We start from the raw sequence: 27,509 nt of genomic DNA, 5'->3' as shown, positions 1-27,509 counted from the left end.
CTGAGCTCGGGGACTTTGTGTGTTGCTGCTATGAACCCAAAGCCTGCAGCACAGGACGTGGATAAGGGGGAGCCAGAGCCGGAAGCAGAGCCGCGGGCCCTGAAAACCCAAGCCCAGCACACCCGTCCATCCGTCCATCCGTCCGCAGCGGGCTCTATATCTCGCCCCAGTGCAGGCCGGAGCGAATGGCTGCCTCCCTGCGCTCCCGTGCGCCGCCCCTGCTGCCCCCGCTGCAGCCCCAGGCCCTGCGCAGATGCTTGTCTGTCCAGTCTCTTGTGCTGGGCTCTGCACACCCTCAGGGTAATATCCCAACTCTGGGAACTTCCTCCCAAGGGTCCCAGGCTCCCCATGGGCTCCCACCTTCCTGGGCCTCACCAGTCCTGGGGGCTTCAAGGGGTCTCTTCCCTCTCTAGATGCTTTTTTTTTTTTTTTTTTTAAGATTTTATTCATTTATTCATGAGCGACACAGAGAGAGAGAGAAGCAGAGGCACAGGCAGAGGGAGAAGCAGACTCCATGCAGGGAACCCGATGTGAGACTCGATCCCAAGACTCCAGGATCACACCCTGGGCAGAAGGCAGGTGCTAAACTGCTGAGCCACTCAGGGATCCCCTACGTCTCTCTTTTTAAAAAATAATTATTTTTAAGTAATCTCTACACCCAAAATGGGGCTTGAACCCATAACCCTAAGATCAAGAGTCACATGCTCTCCTGACAGAGCCAGCCAGGCACCCCCTGGCTTAAGTTATTAATTCTCCTAAGGATCTAACTGAAAGTGCACACTACCCCCCCAAGCTGGAGATGGTTATGTTTCCAGTAGAATTCCCATATTCTGGTGATTTGATTTATTTGGTGTCATTGAATATATTCGTCTATAAATGAAATTTTTAAAAAAGATTTTATTTATTGATGAGAGACACAGAGAAAGAGGCAGAGACACAGGCGAGGGAGAAGCAGGCTGTGGGATGTGGGACTCAATCCCGGAACACGGGGATCATGCCCTAAGAAGGCCGACTCTCAACCACGGAGCCACCCAGGTGCCTGGGCTCCACTTTTAGAGAAGAAAACTGTACAGGTGGTGCTGTGTGTGACATATTGCATCTCTTAGGAGGTATGCAGTGTTTGGTGGTCCTACTTTTAGTGATTCTAAGATTGAGTAGGAGCTTCAGATGGTGACAACCTGATCCCCCCACTGTAAATTCGCCAGCAATCTTCCATCTCATAGTTTTATTCATTGATGATAATTGCCTGACTCAGTTTCGTTGGGGGTTGCAAAGTGATTTTCCAATGTTATCATTCCTTTCTCATTTATAAACTGGAACTTCTTTGTAAAAAAGAACTTTCCCTCATCAAGTAGGACGATTTGGTAACCCTGAGATACAATTCACACAGGAAATAGAATTCACACAGGGACAAATGTCTAGTTCTTTCTTTTAGTTGCCAATTTTCAGAGTAAGGGGCTAGTGCTTTATCTAATCTTTCTCTCCTTTTATCCTTGCCATTTACTATCACTCTGATCCAACACATTTTGTATATTCAAGGTTTTCAAATGCATTCTTTCAACTTTGTGACATTCAGATTGCCCTATTTTAGGAGCTCTGTGTGCTATTACCCAATTCTTTGATATCTTTGCTTTCTGGCAAAAGATGCCCCAACGCCCATTCTGAGTATTTCCTGCCCCTCTCAGGAAATCAGTCTTTCCTACAAGGAGCTGGGCACCAGCAGACCTCATAGCTGTCAGATTGTCCACAGCTTCTAGGCCTTCTCAGTAACATTGCAAGATTTTTACTTCACTTATTTTATTCTATACTTATATCATTTTTTCTCTTGCTCTGGAAACAGTGACTCCTAGTATGTGTATTATTATATAATATGCCATAAAATAGTTCTAAATATTAATACCCGATATTACTATTAACGAGTATGCTACCACATGAAATGGTATCTTTGTTTTGTTTTGTTTTTTTGTTTGTTTTAAGAATTTATTCATTCATTCATGAGAGGCACAGAGAGAGAGAGGCAGAGACACAGGCAGAGGGAGAAGCAGGCTGTATGCAGAGAGCCCGACGTGGGACCCAACCCTGGGTCTCCAGGATCAAGCCCTGGAAGGCTAAACCGCTGAACCCGAAATGGTATCTTTGTATCTTTATTTGTCCTTAGGGAAAAATTAATTCTTGCAATATTATCTCTGTACAAAAAATAGATAAACTGCACTTCATCAAAATTTAAAGACTTTGGGCAGCCCGGGTGGCTTAAAAAAAAATCCCTTTTTTAAAAGATTGATTGATTGATTGATTTATGATAGACATATATATATAGAGAGAGGCAGAGACACAGGCAGAGGCAGATCGCGCCCTGGGCCAAAGGCAGGCACTAAACCACTGAGCCACCCAGGGATCCCCAATAAATAAAATCTTTTTTTATTAATTTTTTTAAAGTCCATGCTTTTTTTTTTAAGTGTTTTTTGTTTTCTTTTATTTATTTATGACAGTCACACAGAGAGAGAGGCAGAGACATAGGCAGAGGGAGAAGCAGGCTCCATGCACCAATAGCCTGACGTGGGACTCAATCCCGGGTCTCCGGGATCACGCCCTGGGCCAAAGGCAGGCGCTAAACCACTGCACCACCCAGGGATCCCAAATAAAATCTTTAAAAAAAAGTAGAAGCAGTCGAAATTCTATCAACTGATGAATAGATACACAAATTGTAGTATATACATTCAGTAGAACATATATATTTTTTAAACCACGAGTTTTTTTTTCCCTTTCCAAGTTTTTATTTAAATCCTAGGTAGTTAACATAGAGTGCAATATTAGCTTCAGTTGTAGATTTTGTTTTAGAATTTTTTTCTCAAGTTTATTGATTTATTTAGTAATCTCTACACCCAACATGGAGCTCAAACTCACGACCCTGAGACCAAAGTCACACGCTCTACTCACTGAGCCCAGCCAGACACCTCTCAGGTATAGAATTTAGTGATTCATCACTTGCACACAACACCCAGTGCTCATCACAAGTGTGCTCCTTAACACCCATCACCTACTTTACATCCAATAGAATACTCATTTGCCATAAACAGGAATGAAATACTGATATGACAGTGGGGATGAGCCACAGACACATGATGCTCTCAGTCACCAGACAGAAAAGGTCACATGCTGTAGGATTCCGTTTACACACAATATCTAGAAAAGATAAATCCAGAGAGACAGAGTATAGGTTGGTGGTTGCTGGGGTTTGGGTGAGGATGTGTGCAAATAGAAACTGCTGCAAAGGGCAGCCCCGGTGGCGCAGTGGCTTAGCGCCACCTGCAGCCCGGGGTGTGATCCTGGGGACCCAGGGTAGAGTCCCACGTTGGGCTCCCTGCATGGAGCCTGCTTCTCCCTCTGCCTGTGTCTCTGCCTCTCTCTCTCTCTCTGTCTCTATGAATAAGTAAATAAAATCTTTAAAAAAAAAAAAAAAAGAAACTGCTGCAAAGATGGGAGCTTGCACTCTGGAACGATGGGAGCTTTCTGAAAGTAGGAGTAGTGGTTGCACAACACTGTGAATGTACTAAATGCCACTGAACTGCTCACTTCAAAGTGGTTCATTTTATGTGAATTTTACCTCAATAAATTGTTAAAATAAAAAAGTAATTTAGAATCAGTACATTCCAACATGAACCTTAAAAACTTTATGCTAAGTGAAAGAAGCCAGATAAAAAAGGCCACGTGTTCTGACTATATTAATATGAAATGTCTAGCATAGGCAAGTCCACAGACACAGGAAGTAGATCAGTGATTGCCAGGGACTGCAGTGAGGGGGGAAGAGAGGAGAGATCCTACTGGGTAGGGATTTCTCTTGGGGGTGATGAAAATGTTCTAGATTAAATGATGGCTCCGGCTGCCCGAATTTATGAACATAGTAAAAAAACGTGCACCTTACTTTCAAAAGGTGCATTTTATGACATATGAATTACAACGTAATTTAAAAAGTTTTTTGGGGGATCCCTGGGTGGCTCAGTGGTTGAGCATTTGCCTTTGGCCCAGGGCATGATCCTGGAGACCCGGGTTGAGTCTCGAATCCCGCTCCCTGCATGGAGCCTGCTTCTCTTTCTGCCTGTATCTCTGTTTCTCTCTCTGTGTCTCTCATGGATAAATTAATAAAATCTTTAAAAATAAATAAATAAAATAAAGTTTTTTTTCTCATAAACTCTTAACTATAAAGAACAACTGGTGGTCACCAGAGGTGGGGGGAAACAGGTGATGGGGAGGAAGGAGGATCCCATGCTGATGCATGCGCCTGTGGGGTCACTACACACCCGAACCCAGAACATTCACTGTATGCTAACAGGAATGGAAGCCAAAAGGTTTCAAAAACTGCAGTAGCGGGCAGCCCCAGTAGCTCAGCGGTTTAGCGCCGCCTGCAGCCCAGGGCCGGATCCTGGAGACCCGGGTCGAGTCCCGCGTCGGGCTCTCTGCATGGAGCCTGCTTCTCCCTCTGCCTGTGTCTCTGCCTCTCTCTCTCTCTGGGTCTCTCACGAGTAAGTAAAATCTTTAAAAAAAAAAAAAAGCACCAAAAAACCCCCAAACAAAAACTGCAGTAATCAAGTTGCAAAACACCCAAAAAGCTTAAAGAAAGACTTTGTTATTTGCGCGCGCGCGAGAACGATGGAGGCGGAGGGGGTCCAGGAGCCCAGGTGGGGACATCAGGACCTGAGCCAAAACCGAGTCAGAGGTTCAACCCACCGAGCCACCCAGCCGCCCTCCCAAACCCCAATATTTCTCCCCGCCTTTGTCCCTAGAGGCCCAAGGAAGAGACCCCGGGACGTGAGGCCCACCGTCCTCTCCTCGCTCGGCTTCACGCCGACCCCGGGCCCCCCAGGGGCGCGCTGCACACCGCGCAGGCGCCATCCTTGGGCCGAAGGCTCGCCCCACCCCCGCGGAAGGACTCCACTCCGCCCGCTCGTCAGGCCCGCCCCCTCCGCCCAGCGCGCACACGTGCCGGCGGCCAGCCGCGGTCGCCAGTTCGCGCTTGCGCCCTGAGGAAGCTGAGGGCCGGTGGGCGCCCGGATGTGGTCGAGAGGTCAGCGCTTCCGGCCTCTGCCCCCTGGTGGTGAGCCGACCTGGCGTCGGAAGTGGGCCCGGTACGCCCCGCGGCAGGGGCTGGCGCCAGAGCCCGCGAAGCAGCTGGGCCGGGCCGTGCGAGCCGCGCGGACTGTCCCGACCGCCCGCCTCGACGCGGGAAGGCGGCCGCGGACCTCGGAATCCCCCGTTGTCTTCACACATCATGATATCTCCTTTATCTCTTCAGTAAAATACGACATCCATGCCTAGCCCGCCGGCTGTACGACCCCGGCACCGCGGTGTGCCGCCCCCGGGCCAGTGCCAGCCTGCCAAGCCTGCCTACGAGGGGCCGGCCCGACCCGACCCGGCCCGGCCCGGCCCGACCGCGGGGGCGGGGCCAGAGCTGGGGGCGGGGCCAGAGCTGGGGCGGGGCCAGAGCTGGGGGCGGGGCCAGAGCTGGGGCGGGGCTCCACCTCCGCGGTCCCCCCCCCCCCCGCGCCACGCAGCGGCTCCGAGTGGGGAAGTACTGGAGGTTTAGCCTAGTTCCTTTTGGCAGGCTGTCTCATGATCCCATTCTATTTTATTTCTTTGGGGGTTTTTTTTTGGTAGGATCACCTAATTCTTCTATTATTTTTTAAAGATTTTATTTATTTACTCGAGAAACAGAGAGAGAGAGGCAGAGACACAGGCAGAGGGAGAAGCAGGCTCCTTGCAGGGAGCCCGACGCGGGACTCGACCCGGGTCTCCAGGATCACACCCTGGGCTGAAGGCAGCGCTAAGCCACCCGGGCTGCCCAGGATAACCTAATTCTTTTAAGATTTATTATTTTTATAATTGTGGTAAACGTAAAACCTAATTCTTCTGGATGTAAAAGCATGCCTTTTTGCAGCTGTCAGTTTTTACTACTGTTGATCACGTCTGTACTGGGGCTGTGTCTTGACACATGCCAATCCCGGAGCAGAATTCCCTTCTCCAGCTGTCTTTGCCAAGATATTGGCTCACGGGCATGTGCTGCCCAAGTACCACTGACCTGTTATGCTTGGTATTTGTAGGTCTGCAGAGTGAGGTGTGGGCCGGGCAGGATTGAGGCCAGACGCCATTCCTTGGAAATACATGACACATATGACATTTAAAATTTGCTAGTAGCTGCATTTACAAAAGTAAAAAGTTTAATTTTAGTGTTTTAACTCCATACATCCAAAATGCTATTTCAACATGTAAGCAATATAAAATATAAAATTAAAAAAACGCATTTTGGGGGATGTACTAAGTCTTTGAAACTTGATGTGTATTTTACACTTACAGAACATCTTGCTTCAGACTAACCATATTTCAAGCACTCAGTTGGCAGGTGTGTCTAGTGGCTACCATATTGGACAGCACAGATTTAGGCCAAATGAAACACGGATTTTTTTTTTTTTTAATGAAACAGGGATTGTAGAAAAAATGCGATTCCATAAGGGAGGAGATGGCTCCTCAGCTCACAGTCCTGGGAAATGGGCTGGGTTGAGGACAGTTGCAGGATACCTCCCTCCCTTCCCCCATACACTGCCTATTGCTTTCTTTCTGGGCTGAATTAGAGAGGTGAGCAAAATGAACTAAATTTGTCATTTATTGGTCAGTGCATGAAGCGACCTACACCTCAGTGTGCACCTGTTATTCTGTTGGTCGTGCTGTCTGGGTTTTCTGGTGGAGGGTGGGGCAATCTGCGTGTTTTGGAATAGGAGTGAGACATTGGGATCTGAGGTGGTCAGTGGGGAGAGGAATTGAAGTGAAAAGATAACCCAAAGTAAAGTAGCAGACAATGTTGAGAACCCACAGCTCAAAACAGAGGGGACTTTTTTTTATTTATTTGAGAGAGAGCAGGAGCTGGGGGCAGGGAGAGGAAGAAGCAGGCTCCCTGCTCAGTGGGAGCCAGATGTGGGGCTCATTCCCAGGACCCTGGGATCATGACCTGAGCCAAAGGCAGCCACTTAGCTAACTGAGCCGCCAGGTGCCCCCAGAGGGGTTTTTATTATTTAAAAATTTTTTTATTTATTCATGAGAGATACAGAGAGAGAGAGGCAGAGACACAGGCAGAGGGAGAAGCAGGCTCCACGCAGGGAGGGAGCCCGACATGGGACTCGATCCCGGGTCTCCAGGATCACACCCTGGGCTGAAGGCAGGCACTAAACCGCTGAGCCACCCAGGGATCCCCCCCTAAAAACTTTTAAGTAATCTACACACAACATGTAACTCTGAACCCACAAACCGAAGATCAAGAACCTCCAAACTGGAGTTCCAGACTGAGCCAGGAGTTGCCGCAACAGGCAGGGCTTATTTTGGAAGCAGGAGTTTCATCATTTCAAGTGTTGAGATGATGAACTTTTCTGATGTTTCATTTGGAGCCTAAGGACAGGCCTTGTTCCTTTTTTTTTTTAAGTTTTTTTTTTTTTTAAGATTTTATTTATTTACTCATAGAGACAGAGAGAGAGAGAGAGAGGCAGAGACACAGGCAGAGGGAGAAGCAGGCTCCATGGAGGGAGCCTGATGTGGGACTCAATCCAGGGTCTCCAGGATCACGCCCTGGGCTGCAGGCGGTGCTAAACCACTGCGCCACCGGGGCTACCCAGGCCTTGTTCCTTTTGATTCCCCCATTCTTCCTGCTGCCACGGGCATCTGAGCCTTGCTCCCAGGAGAGGCAAGTGTCCTTAGAGCCTGAGAAACCCCAACCTGGGAATGTAGGACTAGGACTAGGTAAAATTTGAAACTTTGGAGTTGGGGGTGCTGTACCCCTCTCCTCTCACTGACCGGCTTTATCAGAGGTTGTGAGGGAAGAAGGATGTCAAGAGTATTATCCTTTCCCCCCAAATCAAAACTGTGTTTTGCCTGGCTGACTCTTCTCCAGCCACACGTGCATTGGTGGGGATGGGCTTGCCAGCCACCAGGGGCAGCATTTCTGGGCATCCGGCTGTCCACCTGTGCCTTTTGGCCGAGTCCTCCAGCACCACAGAGCAGCCCAGCACCATGCTCAGGTATGACATCTGCCACCCGGGGCTCTTTAAGGACAAGGATCACGAGGGGTCACCGAGGTCCAGACCCACGTGACGTCAGGGCAGGGATGTGTGTGGCTCTGTGCCAGGAAAAAGGAGTTCCACAGACAAGGAGGACCCAAATGATCGCAGATCAGAAAGAACTAGACTGGCTCCGGCCCCTTTTATTATAAAATGACTCCAAATCTGGTAAAAAAACAAAACAAAAAAAAGATTCTGGATGCCCCCTGTACACCTGCCATGCCCCCAACCCACCAAGTTGCTGCCTCAGGCACCTGCACAAACAGGACTCAGATGCGAAGTTCTCCAGCCAGGAGGGCCCTGTACCGGGCAGGTGTGAGGGGCAGGTAGGCACCCCCAGCCTGGTCCAGAATGTACAGGGGGTCAGACAGTGCGTTCGGGTTAAAGCCCTCCTTCGTCATCCGCATCTTCTGCTGCTTGAAGGTCTCTGTAGTGGCCAGAGACTCCTGAAGAAGGACAGCAAGAGGAGTTGAGGGAAAACATGTTCTGCCCAGGTGCTTCAGATGAACCACCTGGATTTTTTCAGGGGGCAGGGGAAAGGAGGTACGAGGTCAGGGGTTAGGGGAAGGGGTGGCAGGGAAGAGGAGCCTCGCCTAAAGGAGGGCAGAGGCATGCATGTCCAGGAGGGAGAGTGTTCTGTGAGGATCCCTGTGTGGGTTTGGGGATTGGGGACTAGCAACTGCGGCAGATATGAGGGGTGGGGGGGCAGGTGCAGCTGATCACCTGGAGCCTGAGGAATCGAGGCCAGGCATACGGTGGCAAATTCTCAGAAACATGGGCGTAGAGTTGTGCAAGGTCCAACGGTTGGGGGGCGCGCAGCACCAGGGCTGCCATCCCAGCTCTGCCTTCATGCCCTGATGGTGGGGGGGAGGTCAGCAGCTGTGCCCAAGGAATGCCAGGATGGGGAGCCAGCTTCCCCCACCTCCCCTGTACCCACACCTGGCACGGTGACTCCGTAGACGTTCACCTCCTGGAGAAAATCCAGGCCCTCCAAGGCCTCCGCTACCTCAGTGGTGGCCACATTCTCCCCTTTCCACCTACAAGACGACAGAGGTTCTGAGACCTACAAGGCACTGGAGGGAGGATAGATGGGAGTGCCAGATGCTCACTGGCCACAGGTGCTGAGGAGGTCTGAGAGGACAGGTCTGGCTCTGGGTGGGACTTAGGGAGTTAGGGTTAGGGACTTTGGGTCACAGGGATGGGATGCCTGGGAACAGACTTAGAAAGTCAGATACCTGAAGGTATCTCCGGTACGATCGTGGAAGCGGAGAAAACCCTGGTCATCGCAGACCAGCAGGTCCCCAGTGTTGAAGAAAACGTCCCCAGGCCGGAAGACATTCTTCAGCAGCTTTCCCAGGGCCAGCTCTGGCCCCCCAGCGTAGCCCAGGAATGGGGACTGCTGGCTTACTGGGGCCACCAGCAGCCCCGGCTCACCTGGCAGAGTCACTGGGGTCAGGCTGCTTTCTGCCTCACCCCACTGTCCAGTCCCCACCCTCCTTTGCTGGCTGTGCCCCTCCTCCACCCCCATCCCCAGGCACAAACCTGGACATGTGGCCACGCAGTGCCCCTGGGCATCCCGAATCGGCTTCCCTGTGGTGACATCATAGCGAATCAAAGAGAAGGGGAAGACATGCTAGGGGAAGGGAGACCCAGCACAGGGTCATTTCAGAGGCATGAGCCCCTCCCTGCTCCCCACCTCCCGGGGGACCCCAGGTTCTTTCCCACCCTCCCTTACTTTGTAAAGCCAGGAAGCACGTCCCACAGCACCCAGTTCTCCTGTGTAGTTGAAAGTAGCGATGTTGCCCTCTGTGAGTCCATATGTCTCCAGCACCTGAACAGGCCCAAAGCGCCGCACGAAGCGCTCCCAGGTGTCCGGACGCAGCCCACTGCCCACAGCCAGCCGGACCTTGTGGCCTCGTTCTGCCTTGCTCTGAGATGAGGGGAGACGGGCAGAAGGTTCCATGCTGTGATGCCAGCTCCTGAGACTGCTGTCCTGTATCCCACCCCAAGGCCCCTTCCGCTATGGCCTCACTCCTCACCCTGCCCTGCTGTTCCTTCCCCCCAGACAACTGTCTCCCAGTGTCCCATGACCTGCCCGTGACCTGAGCACACGCACTGGGGGCTGGTTGACAAGGTATCGGCACAGCTCCCCAATGTACTGGAACACTGTCACCCTGTGCTGCTGGCAATCCTCCCAAAACTGACCAGCAGAGAACTTAGACTTCAGCACCACCGTGGCCCCTGCCAGAAATGGGGGAGGACAGGCAGGAAGGTGAGGTTCTGGGCTGTGGGGACACCCCAACCCCCTCCTTCCCAGGGGAGGCCCTGCTGTGACAATCAAACACAGGGCCAGCTTCCTTTCCCACCTGCCTGGAGAGGTTAATGCCCTTTCCCTGCTTCTCATCCACACACAGTCCATGCTCTTCTCCAGCCACAGCCCTTCCCCACCGCCCCCTGGGGTCTGGAGTTCTGTGAATGGCCTCCCTACTGGTTCGGGACTGATGCTCCTCCATGGTACCAGGAGCTCTTGGAGAGGTGGCCCCCTCCCCCTTCTTCAGGATTCTCTAGCTGAAGGACTCAGGAAGCATTCCCCAGGTGAGCATACCAGACTAGGTACTTAAACGTTCACTAGAAAAACACTTGCTGGAGGACTACAGTGGGGGAGGGCTGGGGTGGGAGTCAGGGAGACTGACCAATGCCCAAGCAGCCCACGATGCCCAACAGGGAGCCAGACATGTGGTAGAGTGGGAGGGCAAGGTAGATGACATCTTCCGGGAAGGCACCGCACAGCTGGTAGAACCCCTGGCACTGCAGAACCTTCAGATGGCTGATCCGAGCAGCCTTTGGGAGGCCTGTGGGGGGCGGGGGGGCGAGATCCCGGGAAGGGTCTGAGATTCAGGCCCTGCCTCCCTCTGCTCCTCCTGAGGTTCCCACAGAAAGAGGCAGAGGCGAGGCTGAAGCTGAGAAGGGAGGCCAAGCTGTCCTGGAAACGTGGGAAGTTCAGGGACGTGGAGAAATGAGCGGGATCGGAGAGACCAGCGACCTGGAGCGGCTTGGAAACTGAGGCTGGCCCTCTGCTTTCCTCTGCCTTAGTCTCTGGGAGGGAAGCATGGTGTCCAGTGCTCACCCGTAGTGCCAGAAGTGAAGATGTACAGGCACGTGTCCATTATGCTCTGGGGGGCGGATAGGTACCCCGGCACTGGCTCATCCACTTCAGCCGAGGCCTCGGCCAGGAAATCGCTGATTCCGACACGATGGGCTTCAGGGCCTACAGCCCAAAGACGGAGCCCCATGGCTCTCAGGGCCGGCAGGTCAGGCTCCAGGGACTCCAGGAACTCTGGATGGGGTGCGAAGGCCTGGCTGGGCGGCCCAGAAGGCTTCTCCACCCCTGCCGATTTACGCCTCCCTTGCCCCTCCCGCCACCTCACTGCTGTCCGGCGAGGGGAAGAGTGTGAACATCCCATCACCGTTCTCGGAACCAAAGACCCGCCTCCATCACTTCGTAAACCCAAAGGCTGGCAACCCCAAGGACCCTTTCCGGCCTTCTTCCGAGGCCGGCCGGCCCGCGGCCTCACCTGGCGCCAGGACCAGAGCGCGCGCGCCGCAGCTGCGGAGGCAGTGCAGGAGGGGACCCCGGCGCAGGGCGGCGGGCACAAAGGCCGTGCGCAGGCCCGCCTTGGCCAGCCCGAACCAGAGCCACAGGAACTCGGGGCAGGCGGGCAGGAGCAGCGCCACGGTAGCCCCGGGTGCCAGGGGGGCCGCGGCCTGCTCGTCCCCCGCCCCGCCGCCCAGCCCCGCGTCCCCGCCCCGCGCCCGCAGGAAAGCGCGCGCAGCCCGGTTGCTCTCGCGCTCGGCCTCCGCGTAGCTGAAGCGCCGCGCGCCGTGAATGAGGAAGACGTGCGCGGGGCGCTCCCGGGCGAGCTGCGCCAGGCGCCAGGCCAGGCTGCAGCCCCCCTCGGGGCCCCCGGGGTCGGCGGCGGCCGCGGCCAGGGCGCGCTTTCGGAGAGCCCGTTTGCAGCGGAGGGCGCGCAGCGCGAAGGCGAAGTCCGCCGCGAACCAGCGCAGCCGCGGCCCGAGGTGCAGCTTCCACACGAGCAGCAGCAGCGGCAGCAGGAGCAGCGGCAGCAGCAGGAGGGCGGCCATAGTACCCCCGTCGTGAGCCCGAGGTTCCCTTCCTAGATCTGGGGCCGCTAGCCTCTGCCCCGGGAGCGCGCGTGCGCCGGCACACGCCCCTTCCCAGCCGGCCCCCCCCCCGCCCCCTTCCCTCTCCCGGCGGGGCGGGGGCGGCTCCCCCGCCGCTGCGCTCCGCCCAGAGAGCGCCCAGACAGCCGGCGGCCCCCGCCCTTCCAGGCCCGCACTCAGGTTTACTCCCCAGGAGGCCACCGCTCACTCCCGAGAAAGTCGAAAGTCGCCAGCAAAGCGCCAGCGGGCCTGCCGCCAGGTCCCTGCCCCCCCTGCAGCTTCGGCGGCAGCCCCAGGGGACGGGCGGGGACCCTGACCCGCGGTTCCGGAGGGGCGCCGGCTGAGGCCCCTCCCTCTGGGCAAGGGCGCAAGAACTGGGGCCAGCCAGGGAGTGCTTTCCATTCTGGTTTTAATTGGGGCAGAGGGGGCGGGAAGGGGAGAGGAAGAAGCCTCCAGAGAAGGGTCGTAGGTCGTAGGTCGCAGGCCGCCTCCCCAGTCCCGAGGGCACCACCCAGCCTCCGGGGCAGCCCAGGGGACGGCAAGTGGCCAGACAGCAACGAGGAAGGTCCTTGTCGCTGGTAACTCCACTGTCCCCACCAGGCCCACTTCCATCCTTCAGAATCCGAGATGGGGGCATCCTTGACGCACTAGCAGTCCTCCAGTAGGTGGTAAGCACACAGACCTAAAATGGACTACATACTCACTTTTGTTGGAGGCCTCTAGTTTCTTCAGAGGAATGGGGAGGAAGAGAGTTCAATTAAAGGGAGATGGGTGCCTGCACAGGTCAGTGCCTGGCCCAAGGCCCCAAGGACAGCAGGAAGGCCGGTCAGGTGGGGGGCAGCGAAGCCAGAGCCCCTCCTGTCCCAGACAAGGGGGTGTGCAGGGAGGACAAGAGTAAGTTCCAAGGCCACCTGAGTGCACCAGGAAGTGCAGATGGGCCAATTCTGGCATGTTTTATTGTCATTTAAAAACTTTTAAAATGCGATTATCTCTGCCAAAAAACAAAACCAAAACAAAAAAGACAGAACCAAGGAAGCAGGACCATCTGATAGTTCTGTGGCCTGGGGGGTGGGGCTCCAGCCTCCCTCTCCCCTCATCCCGTGCCCAGGAAAGGGCAGTTGCACCACGTCGCTGAAGAAATGCCCATCTCACACTGGAAGATGGAGAGCAAATCAAGGCGAGATGGTGAACATGGGAAGGGGTGTCCACACTGTCTTCTCTCCCATCCTCTCTAACCAGCAGCTCCATCTGCCATTCCTCTTCTCTTTGGGAGGGGCAGGAGGGGCAGGGGCTGAGGACCTGCACCAGCCCAGATCTCACACAGCCTCTACTAGCTTCAGTGGGACCTGAGTCGGTGGGAGCAGCAGTGTGATGGGGCTGGGGGGTCCCTGGACAGGAGGGGACTGGGGCTGCATGGCAGCTTCTCAGGCTGAGCCAAGGAAGAAGCTCATCCCTCCCACCAGTGAGCCTTGGGCAGGGGCAGAGGGTATTTACCCACTATCTCCCCAGCCCTCATTAACCTCTGATTCACCAAGGAGGGGAGGGCAGTCCAACTGGGGGTGGGATGGGGAAATCGGGGCTTCAGTCACTGTCAGACCCCACTGCAGAGGAGCCTTTCCGTTTCCGCTTGGTGGGCTTCGGTTTTGTGTCTTCTTCCTCCTGAAAGAGGTGAAGGGAGGGGGTCAGTCATCAGCCTGAGCAGCTGCTGGATCCAGCCCCACCTGCTCCCAATGCTGCTGCCGTGCAGAAGTGAGGGCTCTCACCGAGGCACTGCTAGAGCCTGACTCTTCCTCGGCATTGGGGGGCTGGGTGGCATTCTTCCGACTGCGGGGGCTGGACAGAGCTGCTTTCCTCCGGCTCTTGGGTGGCTTGGTGGATGAGTCCTCATATTCCTCAGCCAGAGAAAAGAGATCGCTGAACCTGAGGGAAAGAACATGCCCTCACATTCCTCCCAGGCTCTTCTCTGTCCCCTGCAGGGTGGGTTCTACTTCTCTTCAACCCCATCCTCCTCCCCAGCAGGGCCCCTCTCCTAGGCCTCCCAAGGCTTCCCAGGCCATAAGTGCCAGAAGCCTTACTTCATCTTGTGGGCCTCATCACAGCTAGCCTGGACGTGCTGCAGGGCCTGGAGAATCGGAGTCTGGCTAAAAACTAGAGGGAAAGAAGGCCTGTGAGAAGTGGCAGAGCCCCCTCAGCTCTTGGCCCCTGCCCCCCCCCCCCCCCCCCCCCCCCCCCCCGCCTCCAGGACTGGTCTGGGCCGGAGTAGCACTAGGGGCATGGTACATACAGTTCTGTTTGGTGTTGGTCAGGTTGAGACGCAGGTTGTCCAAGTGCTCGAGGATCTGCTCCAGAGTCAGCTGGGCCAGCTTGCTGCTGGAGCTCCTCAGGCTGCAGGGAAGGCACCCAGCCAGAGCCTGAGCCCCAGAGCAGGGCTGAGGCAGTGTATGCCACCCTCCCGACCAGGGTCCCTCCTGAAGGTGGGCACAGCCCAGACAAGGGAAGGGTAGGGTGGAACAGGACCCACCACTGGGCACTAGGAAAGGAGGGGAAAGGCTGGGGTGGGCCTGTACACCAGGCAGCGTCAGACCACTAGGTGTCATCCACGAACCAAGAAAGACCAGCCCTGGCACTGGCCTGTGGATGTGGGCAGCCCCCACGGGGCCCAAGGCCCACCTCTGCCTCTTGGCCCACCTCTGCCTCTTGCGGGGGAGGCTGTTGTTCTTGATGAGCAGGGACTTGATGTGCTCAGCCAGCAGCTCATCATGCTTCATGCACCAGTGCCTCAGGATGCTGGTGGTGAACTGGTCGTCGGGGTGGCAGGGTCTGCTCAATACCATCTTCACCATCTCCTCACTCGGCCTGGGGAGCATGAGAGGGGAGGAGGGTCCCCTGCTCACACAGCTGACCTGAGGGTCCCTTGGTTACTCCCACCTGCTTACTCCCCAACCTGAGTTGCCGTAGCCTCCTGCTCTCACACCCTCTCCCCTCTTCTCCTGGGGCCAAGGAATGCTGGTTTCAGCCTTAGCTGAAGCCAGGAGGCAGAAGGGATTCTTGGGTTCCTGCTGTCATAGCTGGCATGCACACTGGGGAGGCGGCTCACCAACGCTCCCTCACCTTGCCCAGAACAGTCAGGAAATGGGCCAGGGTGGTAAAAGGACTGAAGTCTGCAGCCTGAGAAGGCACAGGGAAGGGGACTGGTAAGACACTGCCCTGAGCCCGCCCACTTCCTTCAGGAAGTTCTGTGCCACTTTCTGCACCAATGCCTGACACACTGAGGTGGGAGGGAGGCAGGAAGGTAGGAAGGAAAGGTGCACAGTCGCTGCCCTGCTCATCTAGGCTATTGGAAAAGTGCCGTTCCCCCTGCAGGCCCCTCAGCGGAGGAGGGGTGGGGAGCAGGAAAGCCGGATATCCGTCCATGCACCCCACCCCTCCTCCCAGGGCTGGGGCAGGGGGCAGGGAGGTAAAGTCCAGAGGAAGCCCACATCCCAGGGGAGCTGCTAGTTTGTAAATCACTGGGGGGAGGGGCAGAATAAGCAGATGTCCCCAGTAGGAAAAACCCTGGCCAGCCCCCAGCCGGAGCAGCAGTGTCAGAGCCCCAGGATGCTCCTCTCTGGGAGGCTGTGACCCGGAACTAGAGTCTCAAAGTAGAACTCACTTCTCTCTTCGGAGCTGAAGCAGCAGGCAGGACAGGGCCTCCGGATGCTCTGTGGGGGAGGGCAGAGGCTGCTCAGAGGGCTGTGTAGCTCCAGGAAAAGTCGGTACCTCTCCCATCCCCTAGTCAACAGCCACTCGGAGGAATGGACAGTCTTCCCTAAGGGGCCTGGACCGTCCCCTGCGTCCAGAAACTCCCGAGGCTGTGCCTGCTCAGAGCAGGCTTGCAGGGCTCAGGTGGAGAGCCCAAGGGACTGACTGCAGGAATGGAGGGTCAGCAGTGGGTCTGCTCACCCAGGAGCCAAGGGGCCCAGCCTTGCCCCAGAGGGCCTGGGACTGTCCTTCTCCCAGTTCTCCCTGCTCCCAGCCCTACTCACCTTTGTATTTGAGATGCTGCAGGATGGGGATTATGGTCTCCAGGGGGATGTTGTGGGCCAGAAAGAGCTGCCAGGCACAGTACTGCTCAAAGGTCTCCCAGTCCAGGCTCTGGACTGCAGGGGACAGAGAAGGGCAGGCGTGCTCGCTCACGGGAGTGTGCTAGGCTCTCCTCTCTCCTACACACACCTACACACACACAGGGCTAATCCACAGACCAGCAGCAACCCAAGCAGGCAGGTACACAGGTGTGGTACACAGGTGGTGACAGTGATCCTAACACCACAAGGGCTCTCCCTTTCCATACTGTTATTTTCAAAGACTTCATGTGGCTTCTATCGTCCCACCAGCCCTGAGGTGGGAAGGCTACAGCTTAAGCAAGAGTCGAACCCATAGATACCAAGAGACCTCAGAGCAGGGCATCTACCCCACTCTCAGCCTCAGACCCAGGGCCTCAGGTCATGCCCCTGCCCCAGGGAGCAGGGCCTGCTCACTTACTGAGTATGTTGAGGACAGAGTCCTTTCGAAACATAACCAGGTTCCCCATCATCACGTGGCAGACCAACTCCTGGAGCTGAGGAGGAGGAGGAGGAAGGTCAAAGCCATTGCTTCTAAAAGCAGCCAGGAAGCCAGAAGGAGCAGCAGCAGGAGGGCTCCCATGGGGAAAAAACCAGAGGAAGGGAAAACCTAGTTCAAAGGCACAGGCAAGTCTCTGCAGGATGGAGAGGCTTGTGAAGAACAGCTGAAGGCCCCAGTGGGGCAAAAACAGTTAAGACTGTATGAGCGGTTTCCATGTCCTGACAGGGGGAGAACGGGCAAATTGTCTAGCTGGCCATTGTCTGTGCCAGCCAGAGCCTGAGGAGGAGGGACAGGCTCTAGAAGGCTGAGCTCTGAACTCAGGTGTGGGCAAGAGGGAGGCAGAAAAAGAGGGCTCTTCTGTCCTAAGTGGGGCAAGTGAGTGGAGAGGAAGCGTAGACACAGAACCTCAGTTAGGAGAAATGCTGCAGCCTCCTGAGGCCCTATACATGGTGGGAAGGTCAATGGCCTGTTTTCACCCGGAGCCCTGGGGACAGATAGTTGAGAGCTTAAAAAAAAAACAAAACACCCCACCCTCCTCACTTTCCGTGTGGAACTGGAGTCCCTGCCTCCCTGGAGACCCATTTCCCTTCTAGCCCCCAGGCCTGAACCATGCACAGGTGCATACCCCACCCCCCCAGGCCCAGGCCTCCCAGGATGACAGCCCTTGGAGCACCTGTGCAGAGTCGATAACAGCCACGATCATGTTCAGCAGCTCACCACTCCGCAAAGTCTCATCTGGAAACTGGACAGAAAATGAGGGAAGGTGGGGAAAGAGTCCGTGGTGCACCCCTTGGTATGTACCTCCTAATCCCCTCCCCTTTCCTCCCACATGCTCAGGGGGTGTCTGGGTTAGCCAGACGTGGGATCCTAACACAAACACCTACACAAAGATCCACAGCTGTAAAGCCAGGACTGTGACCCTTCAAGAACCCGAATTTGCTATTTGTGTTCACAGCACGAAGAGTGTGTGAGTGTGCACGCGTCTCCGGGAAGAATGGGGAGCCATCTGGAGATAAAGATAGAATTGAGGAGGACTGGTTGATAGGTAAGTGCTGTGTGGCAGCAGTAACAAAATAAGCATTTTGGGACCCCTGGATGGCTCAGTGGTTGAGCTCTGATCCTGGAGTTCAGGAATTGAGTCCCACATCAGGCTCCCTGGGGGGGGAAGGGCTGCTTCTCCCTCTGCCAATGTCTCTGCTGCTCTCTCTCATGAATAGATAAATAAAATCTTAAAAAAAAAAAAAAAAAAAGCATTTGCATCTAATGTATATTAACTCCCAGCCAAGGAGAAAAGTGCACAGTGTGAGTGTTCAGGGTACATGAGGGCAGGCAGGATACCTTCCTGGGGAGACCCACCGACCAGGGAGGGAGTAGAGGATGAAAGTGCCCTATGATGGGCTCATACCCCACCCCCCCTGCAGTATTTGGCTGAGACCACAGTTCCTCGGGTCAAACCCATACCCCCGTGCCCAGATATGCCTGTTCCCAGGGACTTTCACTAAGAAGAGTAAGGGCCGATACCCTGTCCGACGTCCCAGTCCCTAGAAAAGACAGTGAGTGAAGGTGGGAAGTGAGCATCGAGTCCCCACCACAAAGGCCTGGTCTTTGGGAACCACCAGAGAAACTGAGGGTGAGCACTGAAATGGCAAGAAGCCTGCAGTGTGTGAATGTGGTCTTGGTCGGGGGCTGAAGCTGAGAAGCCAAGTGTGGAGGCCCAGATCCCAGCTCACGCCACAAAGCACAGGATAGGAATTCTGGGGGTTTTAGATATTTTTTAAGCTTTGATGGGAGGGTGGGTAGGTAGGAGTGGTGAGAGAAAAAATGGCCTGCCGTGGCCAGCAGAGGTAGGTGAAAGAGGGTCAGGGTTGCACACAGAGAGAGGTGCAGTCTCGTGAGCCCACCCCACATAGCTGCACATGAGGGCAGGCAAGATGTGGCCTTGTCCCAGAGGGACTCCATCAGAGACACTGACCTCCGTGTAGATGGAGGGTGTTAGGTGGCACAGCAGTCGCACGTCATCCTCTTGGCAGGCCTTCATGTCCATCATTAAGCAGGTGTGCAGATCACCCAGCTGTGTGGCCTGGGCAAATGACTCGTACAGGTTCATCTTCCCAGCAGCGGCTTTGCTGCAATAGCAGGTAGGACTAAGCCAGCAGCCAGCCCCAGACATCCCCCAGGTAGGCCCTCCTTTACAATCCCTTTGTTGCCCCGGATGGATGCATTGGGTTCATCAGTCTCCTGGCCCTCCCCCCACCCCGCCCTCCCCTCCTTCCCCTATGCTCCAGACGCAGGGCTGACCACAGTTAATGAAGCTGCTAACTGGTGAGGGTTGAAAGCTACTTCTGCTTTCTGGGCTCTAAGCAATGAGGGCAACCATATACGGAAGCCCCCACCTCACATCCTGATCAAAACAACTCAAAAGGACTCAGAGGCCCAAATGTAAGAACTGAAACCATACCACTCCAAGAGGAAAACACAGGAGAAAATCTACATGACACCAAAACCACAGTACCAGGAGAAAAACTGGACTCTTCAAAATGTAAAGCTTCTGTGTTTCAAAGGATGCCATCAAGGAAGTGAAAAGACAACTCACAAAATGAGAAAATATTTGCAAATCTTGTTTCATAAAGGACTTGTATTCAGAATATATATATAAAAAACTCTTAAGGGATGCCTGGGTGGCTCAGCAGTTGAGCACCTGCCTTCGACCCAGGGCGTGATCCTGGAGTCCCGGGATGGAGTCCCACATCGGGCTCCTTGCATGGAGCCTGCTTCTTTCTCTGCCTCTCTCTCTCTCTCTCTCTCTCTCTCTCTCTCTCATGAATAAATAGAATCTTAAAAAAAAAAAAAAAACTCTTAAAAATCAACAATAAAAGGATGAATAACTCCAATTAAGAAACAGAAGAGGAAGAGCACCTGGGTGGCTCAGCTCCTGACTTTAAGGTAATAGGATCGAGCCCCACACTGGCTCCATGCTTGGTAGGAGGTCTGCTTGAGACTCTCTCTCCCTCTGTGCATCCCCCTTGCACACTCTCCCTTTGCGTGTCCCTGATGCAAACACACAGTCTTCTCTCTCAAATAAATAAATAAATCTTAAAACAAAAACAGGGACGCCTGGGTGGCTCAGCGGTTAAGCATCTGCCTTTGGCTCGGGGTGTGATCCTAGAATCCCAGGATCGAGTCCCACGTTGGGCTCCCTGCATGGAGCCTGCTTTTCCCTCTGCCTGTGTCTGTGTCTCTCATGAATAAATAAATAAAATCTTAAAAAACAAAACAAAAAACTAGAAGATCTGAACAGACATTTCACCCAAGAAAATATGCAACTGACCAATGACAAGCACATGAAAAGACACTCAACATCATTAGCCACCAGGAAAATGCAAATCAAAACCACAACAAGACAGTACTTCACACCCAACAGGATGGCTATACTGAAAAAGCCAGACAATAACAAGTGCTGGGAAGCACGTGAAAAAATCAGAACTCTCCACGCTGCTGGTGGTTGCAGTTGCTTTGGTAAAGAGTTCAGCAGTTCCTCAAAGTTAAAGATGGAGCTACTGTTTGATGACAATTCCACTCTTAAGGTGTATATGCCCAGGAACACGGAAAACTATCCAGGTAAAAATGTGAATGTGCATAGCAGCTCCTTTCACAACAGACAAAAAAGTGGAAACAAATCAAATGTCCATCAATGCGTGAACAGATAAATTGCAGGATCTAGACAATGGAGTGTTATTTGGTCATGAGAAAAAGTCCTGACACATGCTGCAGCAGGAGTAAACCTCAAAAACGTTACACCAAGTGATGAAAGCCAGTCATGAGAAACCACACACTGTACAATTCCATTTACATGAAATACACAGAAGTCAATCTATATAAAGACAGAAAGCAGATCCATGATTGACAGGGGTGAGGTGAGAGAATGAGAAGGTGATTGCTAAATGTGACTGGATTTTTCAGGCGGTTGATGAAGATGTTCTAATTTAGCCAGCAGCAATAATCATACAACTTTGCAAATATACTTTAAACCACTGAATTGTGGTTTTAAAGCTATTATTGGGGATCCCTGGGTGGCGCAGTGGTTTGGCGCCTGACTTTGGCCCAGGACGCGATCCTGGAGACCCGGGATCGAATCCCACATCGGGCTCCCGGTACATGGAGCCTGCTTCTCCCTCTGCCTATGTCTCTGCCTCTCTCTCTCTCTCTCTCTCTCTCTGTGTGACTATCATAAATAAATAAAAATTAAAAAATAAATAAATAAATAAAGCTATTATTAAAAAAATCCAGGGACGCTTGGGTAGCTCAGTGGTTAAGCATCTGTCTTTGGCTCCAGGTGTGATCCTGAAGTCCTGGGATTGAGTCCCATATCGGGCTCCCTGCATGGAGCCTGCTTCTCCCTCTGCCTATGTCTCTGCATCTCTGTGTCTCTCATGAATAAATAAAATCTTAACAAACAAACAAACAAACAAAAACCCCCAACAACACATGGAAAGGTCCCAGTGGTGGGGCAGGGCAGTCAGCACACATAGGAAAGGCTCTCCAGGACACCTGCTCCATGGGGAGATTGTACCCACCTGGCCCTCAGATAGTACAGCAGGTGGTAGCCAATCTTGGGCTGTTTCTGATAAAGCTCAGAGAGAAGATCCAGAAGCAGAGAGAAGCTGCTGTTGTCTTCCTGCATCTGGCACAGGTTCCTGGAGGTGGGAGATGGGAAGAAGGGAGCAGACCCTCCTGTGGAGCCTCAGTAGAGGCTTGGGCCTTCTGGAAAGGGGGTCCCATCACCCCAGGAGAGAGTATATGACTGCTGACAGGAAGGACAGATGGCCCAGCAGCTGGGTCCTTACCTAAATATTAGGTAGAGAGGCTTCCCCACAGACTCCTCCAGGGACCTGCAAAAGGTGGTAACATCTAAGATCCGTGAGTGGAGAAGACAGGCTGCAGGCAGACCTTATGGAGGCTGGATGCCAGAGTCCCCTTTCCTAAGCAAAGGGCAACTTCCTGCCGCCTCACAGGCTTGGTCACAGGGAAAGCAGGTTCCTAACATACACCACAGTCTAGGCTGTGACTCATTGAAAATGAGATTCCGGGGGCACCAGGCCGGCTCAGTTGGAGAAGCATACGACTCTTGATCTTGGGGTTTGGGTTTGAGCCCCCATGTTGGGTATAGAGATTACTTAAAAATAAAATCTTAAAAAAAAAAAGAAAAAGAAAATATAATTCCTGCCCCTCAGGGAGGGTCCAGGACAAGGGTCCAGTCCTATCTACGGTGCACATCCCTGCCCCACGCTCCACATTCAGCAGACAAAAATGAATCCTTGTTTAAGTAAATCAGCACATGAGAGATTAAGAACAAATGAAGAGGGGCACCTGGCTGGCTCAGGCAATGGAGCATGTGACTCCTGATCTCAGGGTCTGAGTTCAAGCCCCACACTGGGGTAGAGATTGCTTGAAAATAAAATTATTAAAAAAAAAAGTGAAATGATTATTTCTCTCAAGTCCACAGCAAGATGTCTCCTGGACTAAGGCCCTAAGAACCCACTTCTGGCCCCTGGAGACCAGCAGGGGTCAGGAAAGATAAGCCTTACTCCTCAGTGATCTCCTCTGGTAACACCTCCCCTCGAAAGTGTGCCTTGAAGAGCTCCTGCAGGCAGGAAGCAAGGACGGACAGTTGCTCGGAGTCAAAGTCTTCCTGGTGGTGAGAAAGTGAGTGGCATCACCACAGGACCTAGAGCCTCTACACAATATGCTTCCAACTCCAGGACCCACAAAGTGCTGCTCTGTAGTGGGGACCCATTGGGGGCAGGAGGGACAGGAAGGAAGGAGCCAGCTGCCTGGGCGTGGAGGGAAATCTGCACAGGGTAGGCTGGGCTGCTTCCTCCTGGGGGTGGGGAACCTCCTCACCTCTAGGACCTGGTCCACGATTTCCTGCATGACCTCACACTGGGCCTCAGTGTCACTGTCATATGGGATGGAGAGGAAACATCAGAGATGTAAATGGCAGCTGAGGGCAGGACACACGCCCAACACAACCCACTCACAGACAAAACAAAGGAGCTCTGTGTGAATCTAGGCTTGGGTAGGGGAGGCTTTAGGCCAGAATTTGGGGCTCCCCCGGCAGAGGCCCTAAGAGCAGGGAAATCTCCACTATCCTGCTTTGGTTCTCAGAAGCTGTAGAGTGTGATCTGGGTGCCCACTTGACCCAAACAGCAGAAGATACCCCCAGAGCCTCCAAAACCCCACCCTACCCTGGTCCTCCCACCACCCCACGCAGTAGCGGGCAGAAAGCCTGGGGCTGAGCCTCTTGAGGTAGAGGGCAGGAGCTGCACCCACCTCCCCTTCTGGAGCTGGAGCACTTTGTCCCTGAGGGACTCATCCAGTTGGTCAAGGTAAGGGGTGATATCAACCGGCTCCTCCACAACTGTCTCCTTGATAGGGTGGAAGCGAAACTCCCTCTTCTTTCCTGAAGGGAAAGATTCAGGACAGCAGTCTTTTGCCCAGACTCCAGCAACAGGGGCAGCGCCACATGCCGGCGGTGCAGAGAGCCCTCGGCATGTGCCCTGGACATGTGCATACTCAGCCTCAGGGGCCACGGTTCCTCCTTCCCCTCCTGCTTCAGGGCTGAGGGTGGGGCTCTGCGCCCTGGACTCCCACCCACTAGCCCTGCTGACGAAATGAAGTCAGGGGGCTAAGGCAACAGAGAAGCTGCTCCAGCCACCCCCGGTCCTCTCGGGGCCAGGACCAGGGCTGCGCCCACCTCTGCTGCCCAGGTCTTCCTCATCGTCACTGAAGGCTGCCTCTGCGTTGTCGTAGCAACCCTCATCCTTGTCGGACATGTGGTTATCCATCTCCACAGAAACCGGTTCCTCAAGTTTGACTGGAAGGAGAGACAAGGCAGTCTGAGGGTCTCCAGTGACCTAACATGCTGGGCTGGGGGCAGGGGACAGGGGCCTCTACAGAGTTCATGACCAAAATGGACTATGGACCCTGGAAAGACAGACATCTGGTCCTCACAACCTTCCACAACTCGCAGGGGAATCCTGTCAGGAACAAGAATGGTGTGGGACATGCCCACTGAGTTCCGCCTGCATTGGCAAGCAGATTGAGACCAGGGACAGCCCCAAGTGCTCTTCCCCTGAAAACCAAGCTGGGAAGCTCTGCTTGGCTTAAGCCTTACACCATAACAAAGAAAGACCTGTGTGTATCACTGGGAGCAAGACTTAAGACCCAGCATGACCACCTCTCATCGGGGCTCGGGGCCCAGGTATGAGAAGAGAGAAGAGCTGCAGGAAGTATGTAAGGCAAACACAGGTCCCACAAAAGCCTTCCCTATGGAGGAGAGGCTACTGAGAGAAGATACAGGAGCTGAGGAGCAGGTAAGATTGGATGGAGAGGGAGGACCAAAGAAGACAACACAGAAACACGTTAGAAAGTAGGGAATGACAACCTGGGACAGTCACGAAGGTAGAGAACCGCCCCAGGGTGACAGACATACAGCTCAGGCTGAGCGCCCTGGGTGTCTCCACGCCTCTTCTCAAACAGGTGACAGAATGGGAGGGCCCCATACCTTCCACGGGTGGGCTGGGCGAACTACAGAACTCAGGAAACTTCTCCCTCAGCATTGCCCGCAGCTCCTTATCCAATTTAGGATTGTCAAACAGAGGAGCCAAATGCCTAGTGGGGAACATGAACAAAGGTCAACATCAGAGCTCCTCACTTCGGTTAGAGAGAAGTCTATGCCAACTAGTACGACTCAGACTCCTGGACTATGCTGGCAAGACAGAAATTCCTCTAGGAGTCATCCTAGCAGTCTGACACAGAGCCATACTTTCTGTACCACTCAAAAAAGGGTCAGCAAGGGGTATGACAGTATCAGAATGTGCCTGACCTAGTGACATATGAGAAAACAGCCTCCCCCGTCTATAGACATATAAAGTTCTTACGCCAAGACCCGTTTCTCCACAATGTGGTTGAGGGAGGAGAACACACCCTGTCGCACATGGCCCTCCAATGGTGGATAGAAGTTGGGAATGATCTGGAAGGGAAGAAAAGAAGAGAGAATAAGCACACAACACAGAGTGTTCTGCTGAAGTAGAGCTAAAAAGCTGCTTTGGTTCTGAAAAGGAAACACTGGGGAGGATGGCTGCAGAAAGGTCTGGAATATTCCTCACCATTTCAGGTTACTAAAATGGCTCATTCTTTCTAGACCTAGCTGTTCCTCAGAGAGACTGGATTCTACCTTAAGTCATTATCCCTGAGATCAAGAAAGACATGGAAAGACGTGGTAGGAATATGGAAGGGGAGCATTCATTAACCTGAGGGGCAGGACCTATGACCACAGCTGCTCCCATGACGAAGGGCACTTACGGGCCCATAAGGTGAAGGGACACACACTTACACGGCACATGAAGTCCAGGAGTGTGGCGGTGATAGCTGGGTGTGGCTTCATGGAGTGGTGCATGACCAGGATAGCTGGTTCTGGGGAAGGGGGAATTAAAGAGCCCCCACATCAGACAGTCCATTCCCAGTTCCATGAAACAAGGCATCAGTCGATACATAGGAATGGTTTGAGAGAGAGCTGTATCCCTACCCCCGATTCCCACTGACCAGACCCAAAAGCAGACAACCCCCGAAGCAGCTTCTAGCCCATATCTCCCCTGTCCCCAGAGGCTTGGACGAGGGAGGTGGTAGGAAAGCAACAACCCTCCCCCGCCCCGGAAGCCCAAGCCCAAGCTTTAGTGCAAAAGAGCAGGAGTGAGCCCTTGGCCTCACAAAAGCAATCTCCCTTCTACACCAAGGGAGCACTGGTGAGGAACTGCTCCCAGATATGTTGCCTCCCCTGACATGGCCGAGATTTACAACCACTGTTGCCGAGGCCAGGGCGGGGCCTAGGAGACAGAGGTGGTGCTGCCCAGGTCCAGTCACATACCTATGTTCATGATGCTATCCTTGTCTGGGCTAAAGAACAGCCAGTCGTAAAACAAGGCCAGCTTTGCATTGGAGGCAGCGACATTGGACTGGAAGAGAGATGAGAAAGGAGGGCTGGTTTCATCAAGCAGCTTCAGAAGCCCAAGGCAGACTCCAGACCCACTGTTGCTTATGTATGAAATAAGTTCAGGTCCTACTGAAACGGGTAGAGCCCCCCAGGGATGACAGGCACTCAAGTCTGCACATGAGTGTGAGTGGCCATGGTCTCACTGACCAGGGGGCCAAGGACTGACCTGAGTTTTCATACATCCCTGGCCTAGAAAATGAGACTGGGGGCCTAGCTGACACACCTCTGCGTTGCCCTGACACGCCTAGGCTGCCTTGGCTGGGCTCCCCAGGCACATTCCTGACTGAAAGACCCCTGAAGGACAGCCTGTTGTTATGTCTGAAACAGCACATTCCAAGGACCAGGTCAGAAGGCAGCTAGAGAACAGAGAGCAGACAGTGTGGAGTTTCCCACACAAGGAATAGGGAGAAAAGTGCTGGGAAGACATGGCTGCCCCCATGGAGTCCCTATGTTTGCAGAACTATCCAAAGTGGATGCTAAAAGGCTGCTAAGTGAGGGTCTCAGGAACACAGGCCCTGAATCTGAGGAAGGAGCCATCCCAGAGACATGACCACACATGGTTCTGAAAGCTAAAAGGAAAGACAGGGAGGCCTGAGAAATCTGGGCTTGGGGATCAGCAATAAAGGCAAGAGATGGGCCTGTTCAATCCCAAACACAGATGGGGAGTACCGAGTACTGTCCACTTCCAGAGACCCGGCTAGAGGCTAGACGAAGGCTGAGACATTCAGCAGGAAAAAAGTGAATGGATGGCCCATCGGGGTCAGGACGCCCAGAGCATCAGGAAGAAGCTTGGAAATAGGGGGATCTTAGAGTAAGGCCCTTCACCCCTCACCGTGCACGTTGTCAGGAGCCAACCGATGATGGCCCATCGGGGCAAGATATCGGAACTCAGCACTTCGTTAGAAGGGTGAACAACCCCACAGATGTAGCGGATGAGGTCACAGCGCAGAGATTGACTGTCTGGGGTGGACAGGTACTGGCGCTGGAACCAGTCCTGGTAACGCTTCTGTTGACCAAACCGCACCTGCAGGAAAGAGGTGTTGGGAGAGACGCGCAGGGTCTCTGGGAAGAGGAAACCACCAGGCTTCACCTAGACCTCAGTCTCTTCCCTCGATTCATTCATTAACTCACTTTCTCCCCTATTCTCTCCTTCTTTGGGAAGACGTCCTTGTTTAAATCTTCCTTGACTGGAAACAGTGTTGAGATTCTTCCTCACTCACCTGTTGTGCCAGGATGCCTTTGTTTCTGCCACCCCTGCCCCCCAATTTCTGGCTCCTTTCTCCTGTGCTGGTCACTGAGGCTCAGTCCTAAGCATCATCTCGAGCCCCTGTGGCCAGCAAGGCACACTCCTCGAGAACAAGAGCAAAGCCTGTCTGCCACTCAGCATGGACACTCAGTGACTTATGGGGTCACAGACTTCTCAAGCCTTCTTGCAACAATGCCTTCCCCTGATCACACTCTACCAAGTAAGAGGAGAGAGCTGGGTTTTCTCCTCTTCTGTTCTCCAAACATACCCAAAACACAGAGTAGAAAGAATAAAACGATACTCCTGGACCAACACTATCCAGTAGAACTTC

At 53.8% G+C, this 27,509-nt stretch overlaps 2 protein-coding genes across 3 annotated transcripts in view; both read right to left on the bottom strand.

Annotated features, from left to right (window-relative positions):
• Positions 1 to 8,219: 8,219 nt before the first annotated feature.
• On the bottom strand, positions 8,220 to 12,239 carry SLC27A3 (solute carrier family 27 member 3). The gene is made up of 10 exons (XM_072829569.1): positions 11,672 to 12,239; positions 11,224 to 11,433; positions 10,790 to 10,948; positions 10,213 to 10,337; positions 9,832 to 10,026; positions 9,639 to 9,729; positions 9,332 to 9,530; positions 9,036 to 9,133; positions 8,820 to 8,950; positions 8,220 to 8,542 (listed from the first exon to the last, which is right to left on the bottom strand). The coding sequence occupies exons 1-10, from the start codon at positions 12,237 to 12,239 to the stop codon at positions 8,366 to 8,368; spliced, it is 1,953 nt and encodes a 650-aa protein (XP_072685670.1). The 3' UTR covers positions 8,220 to 8,365.
• A 431-nt stretch (positions 12,240 to 12,670) lies between these two features.
• Positions 12,671 to 27,509, bottom strand: part of INTS3 (integrator complex subunit 3) — a 39,470-nt gene continuing 24,631 nt past the window's right edge. Inside the window, exons 10-31 of one of the 2 annotated variants that reach the window (XR_012032622.1) lie at positions 26,765 to 26,956; positions 25,807 to 25,894; positions 25,276 to 25,355; positions 24,821 to 24,912; positions 24,445 to 24,551; positions 23,635 to 23,754; positions 23,211 to 23,340; positions 22,782 to 22,836; positions 22,466 to 22,569; positions 21,725 to 21,769; positions 21,455 to 21,574; positions 18,853 to 19,006; positions 17,554 to 17,622; positions 16,800 to 16,875; positions 16,304 to 16,417; positions 15,931 to 15,979; positions 14,967 to 15,134; positions 14,563 to 14,663; positions 14,354 to 14,426; positions 14,042 to 14,198; positions 13,799 to 13,937; positions 12,671 to 12,960 (exon numbers count right to left, since the gene is read on the bottom strand). Coding sequence is in view for 1 of the 2 variants with exons in the window: in XM_072829568.1 (XP_072685669.1) it covers positions 13,860 to 13,937; positions 14,042 to 14,198; positions 14,354 to 14,426; positions 14,563 to 14,663; positions 14,967 to 15,134; positions 15,931 to 15,979; positions 16,304 to 16,417; positions 16,800 to 16,875; positions 17,554 to 17,622; positions 18,853 to 19,006; positions 21,455 to 21,574; positions 21,725 to 21,769; positions 22,466 to 22,569; positions 22,782 to 22,836; positions 23,211 to 23,340; positions 23,635 to 23,754; positions 24,445 to 24,551; positions 24,821 to 24,912; positions 25,276 to 25,355; positions 25,807 to 25,894; positions 26,765 to 26,956 (2,172 nt within the window). In the remaining variant the exon portion in view is untranslated. Of the gene's footprint in view, positions 13,938 to 14,041; positions 14,199 to 14,353; positions 14,427 to 14,562; positions 14,664 to 14,966; positions 15,135 to 15,930; positions 15,980 to 16,303; positions 16,418 to 16,799; positions 16,876 to 17,553; positions 17,623 to 18,852; positions 19,007 to 21,454; positions 21,575 to 21,724; positions 21,770 to 22,465; positions 22,570 to 22,781; positions 22,837 to 23,210; positions 23,341 to 23,634; positions 23,755 to 24,444; positions 24,552 to 24,820; positions 24,913 to 25,275; positions 25,356 to 25,806; positions 25,895 to 26,764; positions 26,957 to 27,509 lie in introns of both variants that reach the window. The other variant, XM_072829568.1, reaches the window with a different exon arrangement.

Source organism: Canis lupus, chromosome 6 (genome assembly GCF_048164855.1).
Source record: "Canis lupus baileyi chromosome 6, mCanLup2.hap1, whole genome shotgun sequence".
Classification (NCBI taxonomy): domain Eukaryota; kingdom Metazoa; phylum Chordata; class Mammalia; order Carnivora; family Canidae; genus Canis; species Canis lupus.
Note: the sequence above shows the minus strand (reverse complement) of the source record. Positions and strands in the feature narration are given on the sequence as shown.